General features: G+C 48.7%; 1 protein-coding gene across 2 annotated transcripts in view; it reads right to left on the reverse strand.

The window, feature by feature from the left end:
- Pdk1 (Phosphoinositide-dependent kinase 1) overlaps positions 1–13213 on the reverse strand; it is a 678796-nt gene extending 665583 nt beyond the window's left edge. Inside the window, exon 1 of one of the 2 annotated variants that reach the window (XM_076369545.1) lies at positions 13065–13213. In XM_076369545.1, the coding sequence (XP_076225660.1) occupies positions 13065–13088 (24 nt within the window). In that variant the 5' untranslated portion in view covers positions 13089–13213. The remainder of the gene's footprint in view (positions 1–13064) is intronic. The other variant, XM_076369546.1, reaches the window with a different exon arrangement.
- Positions 13214–13220: the final 7 nt, after the last annotated feature.

Here is a 13220-nt window from a genome sequence, read left to right on the forward strand (position 1 = left end):
TCCCGCCCCTGTTTCGGGTATAAATAATTTTATACTGAATGGACGAGCATTCGGTGGAGTTGTTATAGAAGCTGTAAACCTGCAGTGCGGAGGATATAAACGTGTTCGATCGCCGATGCGTTTGATCGATCGGACGAAAGACCTGCCGGATGGTCCAGACGTTCGGCCGACGGTAACCGTGTCGGTGTTGCTGCGATGATTCCCCGGCGACAGTAAAGGGTTGTAAGGACAGAGCGAAAGGGGAGAAAAGGGCGGGGAAAGATGAGAAGACGTTTCCTGGAACTGTTAATGGACTCGTCGGGACGGCACGGCGGACTTTGTCTCGGCGGGCGTTCGGACAGTCGACGTTGGCGCAATCCGCGCCGTTATCACGGTGCGACACGTGTAAAATGTAGGAATAAAAATTGATCCCTCTCAGAAGATGAATTTCAATAACAAGTGAAAGCTGTAAAGATCCCTTTATGGAACACCCGCGAAGCGCGCAGTCGTGCGCCGATAAAAAAGAGTTGATTCCTCGAGGAGTTTAGATTTAAACGTAAAAGCGAAGCAGTGAATAAAGGACTTTACGATCGGAGAATATTCTTCTACAAGTGACTGCTCGGACGAACGTTTGGACGCCTTATAAAAGAGTGCAGCGGTGGCCCATGAAACTGCAGCATTGTGTGCAGCTGCGAGATGGATTTGTCCGGAGAGATTCGCGTTTCGCATCCTGGATTCCTTGTGATTAATTATATTCTCTCTAACGTGAATTCGGTATCTCATTACACAGACTGTCACCGTTCACGTTGGAGCTAAATCAAAAACACTTAATCGAAAATCTAATACACACGAAGCTAAAGTCTCGTTATAGAACCAAACAACGAAAATCCTTATTCTCCTTCCACAATGCACAAAATGGAAAAAATACAATATTAAATCATTTGATTAAATCACCGCATTCGGTAGTATTACTTATAATATAGAAATATTGTCAAATAATCTTTCAATTGAATGAACCATAATAATCCGATTTGGTTGGGGGTGACCCCCGCGGCATTCATGTTAAGCAACAGTTCCAAGCAACAAGGCAAACCTAGCCGTCAACCATTAAAGTACCGATCATCCCGGTAACACGTCGCGTGCACCCAATATTTAGTAATCGGATATTCAAAAATCCGGGTACCGTGGAGCAAGAAGGAACAGCTCGCGGAAAGGAAACCGGGTTGTCGGCTTGTTTGCCGAGGCGAAACTCTGGTTAATTCTTTCCGTGAAAAGGAAACTGCGATAGAGGACAAGAAGAAAAAGAAGAAGAAGAAGAAGCAAAAGGAGGCAAAAGGTGAAGAAAAAGAAAGAGGGAATCGAGTAGATCGATTCCGCGACATCGCTGTGCACTCATGTACTTATGAAAGAGCTCGGGCCAGGAGGCAGCGGAGGGACATCTGCCGTGGAGGACGAGGGGAGCGGAGAAAAGAAGCGACGAAGATGAAGGGAAGATCGCTCCATTGCACAGAAGCGACGCTCCACTTAGCATCTTCCTCGAAATAATTTGAAATATGCAAATACCATCGGTGCACGCGTCGGAGGACGGACTCGTCTGCGTGTGTCCTCTCCGGGCGGCGCGGCGGGCGCGTGTGCGCGTGTGCGTGCACCGCGTATCACGGAAGAGAAGGGAGGAAAGGCCGAAGACGCGGGGGAGAAGACAACGTATATTCCAGTGGCTTACGGTTCAGTTCTCTCGGAGCCAATCTAACTTAACATGCAGATGCAGTACGTGGAATCGCGGCGTGCGGCCAGGGGGAGGAGGATCGGGGGTTGGCGGGCCGGCCGGGGAGCCGGGGAAGAGTTTCGCGGAGAGAACGGATGGCCCGTGAGTCATTCGCGGCGATACCTTTTCCGTGTGATCATCCGCCGTCACCGCCTTTAATGTCGCGACGCGGTGGATGGCGACGGGCCCGCGGTCCAGAGGTCCGGATCGTTGCTTAATCTTAATCCGCGCGAGGTTGACGCATTCGTCGTTGAATGGACCGGTACCGAGCTAGCTTACACACTCGAGGACTAGGTCTGTTGCTCGACGATTGTTTGCGCTTTAACGTCGTTCGGTTTCTTAGGTATTGCTAGCTTTTCTTGGGAATGATGCTGGAAGTAGAGGGTTGATTGGATCAAGATGAGGAATTAGTTCTTCTGGGAATTATGGTGCGTTGAGAGTTGATGACTCGTTGGATCTAATAGGGATGATTGTTAGAGTTATTGAAAATTTTTTGTATAAATGAAACTCTTTTTCTATGCTGTCGAAAGTGATTGTCGAAAGAGTAAGATCAAACTCATCGTTGGCGGTGAGGCGGTATCCGCTCGTTGTCAGAGTTTTACCGTGAAGTGAAGGTATACCGAGGTTACCAGGTTTCCGTGCACGGGGAAACGAACCAGATTTGGGTTACAATCCATGGTTTGAGTCCTCCACTCCCGGGAACGAGGTAACCCGTTCGGAGAAGAATTCCTGGGGTTATGAATCCTTAAGGGATGCAACGAGCAACCGGCGAGTGTAAGGGAAATACTTGTTACACAGGGCGGAACGGAGCAGAAGGGGAAGGGAGGGAAAAATAAGAGGCGCGTTACGGCAGAAACGGGATATTGGCCGATATTTCATAAATTCCTGAGCAGCGGCAATCGATCCCGACATCGGGCGCAACTCACGGGAGCGCATCCCTTGATTAAATTTACAAGACGGCGGGGTTATACCGCCATAAGTAATGCAATCCGATCTCGCGAGGAGGCCGGGGCTAACTACCCTCCCCGGGTTCGGTAACGCGAGCAGGCTACCAGGATAGATCAGTGTGTGTCCTGAAATTAAAAAAGAAATACTGGGAACCGTGGCTGAGCTAGCTGACCAACCTCGTTTCTTAAGAGCCGAGGCACCAAGAACCATCGAGAAAACGAAACTTTTTGTCTTATCGGCAATTTCGGAGATTAACAGAGATCGAAGGTTAGAGACGAGAGAGAATAACTGTAGAGTACTGTAATAAAATATAACAAACATAACAAGTATACAATAGAACTGTACGATGACATCGATATGTATAATAAAGGTAACTCGAAAAGATGACACGTTACCCGAGTCGCCTAGTTATTACATTTCACGCAATGCATCTTTCACGATACATTAACGAAGCGTAATATTCACATCGATTTGGATTGGTGCAATTAATACTTATAACTATCTATAAGTCTTCAAGATCCAAGTGAACAAACATCAATTTTCCTTTATAGAATAAATTATACAAAAAGTTCCTAACGATACAGATAGCTAGGACCATCGAATCCTCGATCTGCTGATTGCTACGATGACATTACACACTATTAATACCGATCTAATGATCTACAACAACGAATACAGGCCGCTCGTCTCTCGAGCCACGATGCTCTCGAGTTCGCCGAAAGTCTATAACGAGCACGATCGATGATGGGGTTCGAATCGGGGGCGTAAACAAGGTGGATCGGTTTACAAGAAGACGCGCGGCGGATGACTCCGTGGCGCGGCGGCGGCGTGGCTCGCACGTGAGTCATTCGGGCCGCGATCGTCGCGGGTTGCGCAAGGAGGCTTGATCGCGCAGGCTGCGGAGGCGTCGTATAAAACGCGCCGCGGGGGCTGGGGGAGGGCAGGAAAACAAAAACAAGGAGAGGAGCCGACGCACGCGGACACGTCATCGAGGCGCGGCCCACGCGAAAACCGGGACACGACGCGTCGTAACTCCATCTGTCCCGATTCTCGCCGCGGCCGTCCTGACACGCCCGTAACGAGGACCGAGCCAGGTGAAGACGAGCCCGCGCAAATATTATCCTCGTTATTGCAGAAACAAGCTTCTCACAGAGAAATCCACCTTTCGCGACTTCTTTCCTCGCTAGATGCTTTCCCGTTTCATTATTGTCGAGACTGTACTGATGGCAAGAATATTCTTCAAGATGCACAGAACCCACCGTTCGAAAAGGAACACGAAAATATTTGTAGATGAACTCGTTCGCGAAGTTGGGGTGATTAGCCCCGCCTCTAGGTGTTTAGCACCGCCCCCTGGAGGTTTTGGTTAGATCGCTAGGAGTTTAGTCCCGCCCAGTGGATGTTTAGTCCCGCCCCTATGAGTTTAGCCCCGCCTCTTTGAAACTAAATCGTGACCGTATTTTCATTTCCTATGTAACGGTCGCTCCATCGAATCGAGCCACGTGTATATTAGGATGTTTACAGTAGAATAAACAAACAATTGGAACACACAGTTTAACACTGGATCATTATAATTATTCGGTAGTTTCCGACGAAATCGACGACACTTTCGAACGCAAGACAACCGGCAATTTCATTTCAGTGTTTCGTGCGCGACGTATCGCAGGAAATTTAACATTAAACTTTTTATTTCATAATAACGCTGTATCAGATCAAGCGATAAAAGGATTAATAAGTAACAACGAACACCGGGCGTGAAACACGATAGATCCAGCAAGAAATCGATTTCTTCCGGCACAACGGCCGAGGATCGGCCGCGGGGATGACGGCGGTATTAATTAATTGGCGGAATAAACAGAACGGGAAACGAAACGCGGACCGAATGGACGGACGACCGGCGTGCAAACAAAAAGTAGAAAAAGTGCGGCCAGCGCACGACAAGAACCCACCTGGTCGAATAAAATCCAGCAAAAAGCGTCGCGTGAATCACGTGGAAATATGTGTATACGGTGCGCGCCGTTGTATCGTTTTTGCCGGATGCCGCATTGTGCGATACTTTGTAGTCACGTTGCGTGTTATCCAAACGTCACAATAAGCGTACGGTTGCGCTCGCGTGCTGTTGCTGCCGCTGCGTATTTCCAACGGAAAATGCTAAACACGCGGTCATTCTCTACCCCCGGCGAGTAACATTGTTACGAACCGACAATATTTCCGCGGAACCGGCGAGCCCCGTGAAAAGCTCGTTCCCCGAGGAAGCTCGTCAAGTTCAACACGCGTGCGCCATTATCCAGGAATAAGCTGTGTCGGTGTAGAAGGAATTCTTTTCAGTGTAGTACACTGTGCAGTCATTGAGAAGATTGTTGATAAACCTTACAGCGAATAAACTGTTGAGCGAATTTGCTGAACGCCTGTCGCGCGAAATCAACCGGTCAATCTCGTACGATTGCTTTTACACTCAACTGAGCTGCCTCATTATCTTAGTAAACTATCAAATCAAGCCTCTCTTTAACGCTAGAACTACTAAGCACTGAAATCAACTTCTTCCTAGAAACTATAACCGTGCATTCATTAAGATTTCAACTGACTCGTATTACAGTTTGAATACTACTAAATGAACTTCTGTAATCATCTTCGATAAAACCATCTACTCCTTTCCAGCAGTCGTAAAGAAACCAGGTGGTTTCGACCTATCCGATAGTTCCACTATCAACGCAAATGCATATCTCAACCCGTTCAGCGTTGCGTCGCAAGGCAACAGATCGATGGATCAACGGAGCGAGCCGCGAATTCCAAGAAGCCCGAATCCAAGAGGCATCTCCGCGCGACACGGACGATGGCGAGTGTTCTAGGAGCGGGTCAATCGGTCGCACGTGCCGGAAACGGAACACGCGGATCGAAAATGCACGTGAGCCACGGTAAACAGCCGCGCGCGCGGCGCCGTTACAAAGCGCGGGCATAAAGGTAAAGGTTGGCGCTCCGCGTGTGTTTCCGTGCGGACGACCACGGGCGAGAGGCGGTTGCGTGCGGCACGTGTGATCGGCCGGGATCATCGTTTGCTCGCGAAATCAGCCGATATAAATGCACATTCGCGCGCGCGGTCAGCGCCGTTCCGTTCCGGCTTCCTTCTCTCGCGCGTTATTACGCGCGCGCCGGCATTCCGTCGGTGTCATCGCGCCCGGAATAGCCCGGTCGGCGAGGAATCGCCTCCTCCAGTCTGACATCATTTCGCAGGACAGCTCATTCCCCGGTCAACGATGCCCGCCGAAGGACCGGCCCGTCCAAAATTACTCGCGCCCGCGGGGTCCGCGCGATCGCGCGTTCCTTTCCGCGGCTTCTTCGCCGCTTTCATCGGCGCCGGTATGCGGACCAGCGGAACAACACGACGCGAGAGTCTGTTCGTCAGTTGGGCCATTTCGAATACTAACGGTCTGGGCGTTGACTCAAGCTGCACGCATCATGGGATCTGTGCTCCAGATGCTGAAGGTTCCAATTAGGTCTAGGATGTAAGAATCTCTACGGTGCATTATTGTTTAACCCCTTGCACTCGGAAGTTTCTCAGAAAAGTTTGACATTTCTTGAGGAAGACGATATTCCTTGAAACTAACTCGAAGAGAAATCACGAGTGCATCGAGGAACAAAGCTGTTTAATTCCGATATTTCACGTATCAAGGCATTGTACAGAGTTCATTAAATATCAGATTCTGTGGTTCTACCGCGTCGAATAAAATCGCTGAAAGTCGCTTTCCGATGGGTTAAATTCAATCTGAAGATCTGTAGCGAAGTAGTGTTGAATAAATTCAAAGAATCTGAGAACCGACAGCATCCGGTATGCACATCTTTACTCCGACATTTGGAACGAATAAACTAAGGTCTAAGCGTTAGGGTCCAAGTTAGATGCGGAATAAATCCACAGCGATGTATAGTTCGGTTGAAATTAAATTTGAAAGTTCGTAGAATCATGGTCCTCAGAGGAAGTAGAAAGTTTTGGGCACAGTTAGGTCCGCCACGGGTCTGGGCTAATGTATAATTCAGTTTGAACTTGATTTGAAAGTTCGTAGAATCCTAATCTCGAGTACAAGGGAGGTTCCAGCGGGTCAGCTTAGATTATATCCGCCTTGAATCTTTTTCTAGCCTCGGGCCGAGTCCAAGACAAGTCCGTGCCCGGCTCTGCGTCTGTTCTATGTCCGAATAGGATTAGATTCCAGGATACGCGGAGGCTGAGCCCGGGTTTAAGCCGCAGAGAGCGCAAGACACTCGGCCAGTCTTTGTTGGCCCTAGGAAACGGCAATTGCTCGTGACGAGTCGCATACGAAAGTAAACTCTAGCTCCAGCGGCAAAAACACGGCCGCGGACAACGCGGGCGGCCGTCTGGAGCAATGATTTCATTGGACTTTGCGCCACGCCGATATAAACATCCACTGACGCATCGAACCGGCGATAGATTTGCGCACTCGACGGGAAGGAAAACGTGTCGGCTAACCGGCGAACAATGTTAACAATTCCTACCCCCGTCTCGCGAATCGCGAGTCGAAATGGATCAAGAATAGCTCGGTTCGCGCGTTTTTCTCGATTGTGAAACAAACAGTCCGAGCTAGGGAAGATTAACGCGCGCTTGAAAATACATTGTTAAGACAGCGCGAAAGCTATTGTTCAAGCTACATTACAAACAGATCCGATTCCACGCGTACGCCTCGCGTTTCTAAATACGAACTGTTGATTTCTTCGGAAGCATCTACGAGACTTCCTATAGCTACAATTGGGGATGATCGGTTATATGAAAGACTCGATTTCCAATGAAGAACTTGGAAAAGTAATTCCATCCTCCGACGCATCTTTCCAAGTGGAAGACGAAGATTGTAAGGTCACAATTGTATCGTAACGAGCGAACTACGACGATAATATCGGAAGATAGGGAAGGACTCGCGAAATGAAGGGATTCGGGCAGTGTGCCGCCATCTGTTGGCGAAGGGAGGAACACGAACAGCGTGTGAGCTCCGATGAAAGATGCTCGACAGCCGCGGGAACTGGTTTGAAACGGGTTCTCCGAGGCGTGGCGGAGTCGGAAGTGTCGCGGAACCGTTCAGGAACATTTGTCAAACGCGCGATTTGTCTTCGAACGACGACACGGAACGCGTTCCGGTCGTGTCTCTCGCCGCGAGCGCCAAGAACCATCCGAGCACGGTTTCTAATCCGACAACCGGCGTCTGGCTACGGACGAACACGATCTACGAGCGCGCTTCTCGGAATCCGTCTTTAATTGTCCGTGATATCGATTACACGCGATCCGTACCGTAACTTACGAAGCTGAGAAGCGTACCGACAAAAATTGCAAACCGATACGATAACCGGTTACGGAAGGAAAGCTTCGTTGGGAACGTGGATGAACTCGGCTGAGATTGTTCCATCCCTTAAACGGATCCTTTGATACTTAACATTTAATACTGATAACATTCTATTCTGATATTTAATCAATATCGAATCTGTCTTTAATAATTCTATTCCTTCGCGAGTCCTTTGTTCTTGTTAGTGATTGTTACAATGACTAGAATCCATCGACGATTAATCGCAGGAAAAACTAAGGGAAAATCTTCTACCGGTCGGGAAATACTGTAAGATAGTACGAATCTCATCTCGAAAATGAAAAAGTGGAGGATGATTTGTCGCGGTTTATATCCCCCGGATTGATACAGAAGAGTCGTTCGTACTTCAGCGAAGATATTGCCGGCCGCGAAAGAGTGTCGGGAATAAACGGTTATGCGCGCGAATAAGTTACCCGGTCGTTCTAGGGTTAATTCGGCAGGGCGGGAGAAGGAATTCCTCGGCATTCCGCGCCGCTCCGGCGGAGATGCGTTCCGAAAAAGACGAGGGAACCGGGTCCCGGCACCGATGATCGTTTCCGAGAGTCGGGAGGGCAATTTCGCGGCCGGTTGCCAACCGGGGAACACGCGAGCGCCCGAAAATCTTCGGAGTTATTTAAACGGCGATAGATTAGAATCCCACGCCGCGCCGCCGGCCGCGAAAATTACAACCCCGTAAATAATCGACGATCGCCGGTAACTCGATATTCCGTGCCAGAATTTCGGCGAGCACGCGAGCCCGCCCGCCCGCCCGCGGAATCCCGTAAATATCGGGATCTATTTAAAAGAAATAAGCTGGAAAGGGTGTTCCGCGCGCGAACGCTCGCGCGCGACTCGCTCGGCTCGGCACGCAGCGGTTCCGCAACGTTGACGGAATTACGAGGCGGACTGTATTCCACGAAACAAGCGACACGACTTTTATTGGTAAATTAAATAATAACACGTACGATGGAAATAGTTTCCTCCTTCGCTAACGATGCAGTTTGAAAACGCGACGATTCTGAGATCGAAGGTTCGAAGAAAGTATCGTGGAGGAATATGTTCATTGCGAGTTCCCTCGAGTATTTTAAGTGCAGATGATTCATTTTTACAAACTTACGGAATTAGACCGATGCGAGGTGTATTTTTGAACCAGAAGAAAGCAATGTTTAACCCTTGCGCTCGAGAGTTGACTCACCGCTAGATTTAACATAGGAAAATTCTATATAGTAATATGTTTCTTGGCTCTGAATCGTTTCGTTAATTAGTTTCGAAGAGTCTCGTTCAGATCTCGCTGAGAAATGTCGAATATTTCTAGCGCAAATCGTTCGACTGCAAACGGTTAAGTGGAGGTTTATTAAAAAATTCACAGGATCGGAATGATTGGAGTCGCAGGAGGACAGTTGCATAATTAGACGATTCGTTTGTTCTGTTTTCATCGGTTCGCGGCGTGATCTAATATCCGGTTTATCCCGGCCACGGAGAAACCGTTTCAATCCCGTGGCGAGATAGGATCGTGTACCGTCGTGCGTTGCATTGAATGGCTGCAATTGTGCAGCTGCAGTTCAGTAACGATTATTGGTGTAGGTACATGTATACCAATAATGTTAACGAGACACCTCGTACATCGTTGTCCGCGCGTGATTTCCCTCTATTACGATCCTCTCCCCCTGTTATCCCCTTTGTCTTCCCCCACTTCCGCTCTTTTTTTTCCTACACTCCCGACCATCGTTGCTGTTCGCCTCCGATTGAACCGCGAACGCTAGTCGAACGAAGTATACTTATTCGAGTAATGCGCATCCCTCGAGGAAGGGAAAAGGAGGAAAAGGAAGAAGAACATTCCTAAGAGATTCCCGATTTTATTGAACACTGAGTGATGAGCTACAAATTTGCGCAAGAATCCTACAGCTGTCTTCCCTATTGATCGATAACTTATTAACCCTTTGCACTTGAAAGTCTCTCGCCAGAAATGTCCTACATTTTTCAAGATACAGACATTCCATGAAGTTAACGAGACAAGATTTCTAAATAACCTCTAATTACGTTCTTACCGAATAATCAAGAATCAACGTTACAAATGAAACGTCGATTGCAATTGCAGTGGTATCGATTTATGCAAAATAATCATTTCTCCTGTACGATCATTTTCCCTGGAATTGCTCCATAAGACCTTATCATTTTCCCGCATCGAATCCAGTGGTGACTTACAATCAGCTTTCGAGTGCGAAGGGTTGATAATCGTTGCCGCGTGTCTTTGCCGCGAAAGAACGAACGACGCACAGAACCGGCGAAAGATTCGCGCGGCAGTGGACGCGTTAAAGAGTCCTCGACGCGGGAAGTGCGTTCCATCATCGACGGGACACCGACGTCGCGTTCGCGGCCGAAATTACGGCCGACTTCCCATTGTTTGGACACCGGGAATTTATGGTAACGGGCTGCACTCGCAGTCATATTCCAATTCGCATGCCGAGATATTGATCTTAATTTGAATCTACTGGGCGGCGCCTTAATTCAGATCAATTGGCCCGCCAATTAATTCGGGGCTAACGGCCAATCGGCTGCCACGACAATAATTAGCGGGGGCCGCCGTTCCGCGCGGGGAGGCCGAGGCGGAAAAACGGGCGACGGAGATTCCTTCTGTTCGCGGGACACGCGCCGCGAACGCGTTCGCCAAACTCCGCGCCGCGTTTATGCAGCTCCCCGTCGCGTAACTTCCGACGCGGGGAAAAAAAGAGCCGCGCCGATAACGCGAGGGATCGCGTTACGCGATCCGCGACGTGGCGAACCGAAGGTCGTTAAGCGTTCAGATAACGGGTTCAGTAAAATACATGGAAATCAGAGAATGCTTTTAAGCCAACGGAACGTTGCGCGATATGGAAATTCGCAGATTTTCTTATTACCCCGTGTTCGAACAAGGGGTGGATCGCCTTCGGTAAATCAACGGTCTTTATTAAGCACACGCCAGCGATTGGCCTGGATCTAGATATCAAAGCGGGTCGAACGTGTCAAGAAACTACTGGAAAGATTCGAGAAAGGTCTCGTCGGGAGTATCTCTCGAATGATATTTCGATTATACGCGGCCGGAGTTGCAGGAACCGAGGTCTTTCTAATTTCTAGCCGAGTATCACGTCGGAAACTATTACAGTGTCAAAACGAACCTAAGTCGCAGCGGATAGCATTTGTAAGGCTTTGATTGGACTCTACCCTCTAAATTGATTACGAAGCTATGGGTCTTATCACGGCCGTTTCTGGTTCCACCTGCGCGCTACAGTCAGCCGTAAACTCCGAGCGAAGTTCGAAAAACTTCTGATAAACGTCCGCACGAAGGTGCGGCAACTTTAGCTACCCGAGATATCACTTCGCGAGCGTTAATTAAACGGGCGCGGAAAAATCGCTTCGATCCGGGGGAAACAGGATCGGTCTGAATCTTTCATTTACATTCGTCGGGACGGGAGGGGGCGGGGGCCGCGTTTCGGCGAACCTCGCGGCTCGAATAAAAGTTGCTCCATGTTTTAATAATGCCGTCTGGTAACGAAGATCATGTAACGACGGAAGTCAAACAGAAGAAAGAAGTTTAATTACGCCGGCCCGGCGTAATACAAGCGCGGCTGGCCGGAGGCAAATTTATGGTGGAACTCCTTCGGCGAGTATCGATTCAGAAGTAAATATAGAGCCGAAGTGGCTAGCCCAATTTCGTGCTAGGTCAATACCTGACAAATATCTCGCGGGATCGTTTAACCTGCGCAACGCGGGACTCGCCGGGCGTCTGCATTTTACGCTCTTCCTTTAATCTCAACGTTCCGGGCAGTTAACTAATCCGCTCGTCGGCCGAACCGGTTAACTCCGCTTTTTCAAATTCTTCAAATTCGTCGGACAGCTCGATTAACCCTGAACTTCATTTACGTCGAATAACTTTCCTAGTTGTTACGTTCAGTACCACGACACAATTATTTCGGACATAAAAAAAATGGCAACGCTCAAGATCACGATCAAGCATGTATTTATGCATTTTACATATCCATTAGTTTAACCGTTTCGATGCTAAACGACTTTTGTGGATATTCACCAAAAATGCGGAAGTGATTGGGTGTGTATGCAAACGAACTAATAAGAGTAGTTATCTGATGAGATCACAAATATTGTGTTACTAAAAAATATCAAAAAGTAACATTATTCAAATAAATTTACTTTGATTTATTTCTTGAAGAACATAGTAAGAAAATTATAATTGATACTGATAAACAGAAGCGGCTCCGCGCTCTCCGCAATTTTGGCACAACGCAAGAGCGCTATAGTCCTCAGCGCTCGAACGGTTAAAGCTACACCTGTAATATCGAAATAAAACGCATTGTATAATGTTCATTCGATTTCCCATCTAAAAGGAAATTTCAAATCATTCTCCTCCATTTTCTTTTCGTGAAATTAACCGATTCGGCTAATCGGTGGTTCGTATACACACGAACCAACATGGAGGACGCGCGTGCATTGTCTCGGACCAATTTGAGCGTCTCGTGTTAATCCGACGCCGGTATAAGCGTCATTATTGAACACTCGGTACAGAGGTATTATTGGAGTATCATAGCGTAACGAGTAATCTGACGTAATTGGTGACCTAATACGTAAGAGTATGGATTCGGTGTTCGGCCTCGAGGACGCTTCTTCAACGGTTACGTCATGACGGCTCGTGACGTCACCGCGGAAACAGGTGACAACCACTATCCGGCCGGTGACGTCGAACGGGAACGGACAACGAACCTCCGTTCTGCGCATGCGCGTTACACCGTGTCAGACGTGAACAGCACGTCTCCATCGCGACCAGTTTCTTTCGGAAGCATCCACGCATTTGCTCGGGCCGAGGGCTGTCTCCGGCCGACGGCGGAGCGACGGGGCATGATCGTCGCCTCGAGCAACGTCATTGAATCGGCGACGGCTAGGCCCTAGATGCGCGCATGTTCCCCGTTCAAAGTAACCTAACGGGTCGTCGAGAGGCGGCCGATTACCCCGCTCTAGACAATTTAATAGACAGTGACAACACTTACGAGTGCCGCTGGACTGTCTGTCATTGTTTCCGGGATCCTTTTCGCCTGAGGACCGATCTCACTAGTGGTTAAACGCGCGATAAAGGGAACACGTACTCACGACACCGTACTCGAAATCTCGGATACTGTCTCGGCCATCATGGATGGCACGGCCGT

This window comes from Nomia melanderi, chromosome 7, assembly GCF_051020985.1.
Source record: "Nomia melanderi isolate GNS246 chromosome 7, iyNomMela1, whole genome shotgun sequence".
Classification (NCBI taxonomy): domain Eukaryota; kingdom Metazoa; phylum Arthropoda; class Insecta; order Hymenoptera; family Halictidae; genus Nomia; species Nomia melanderi.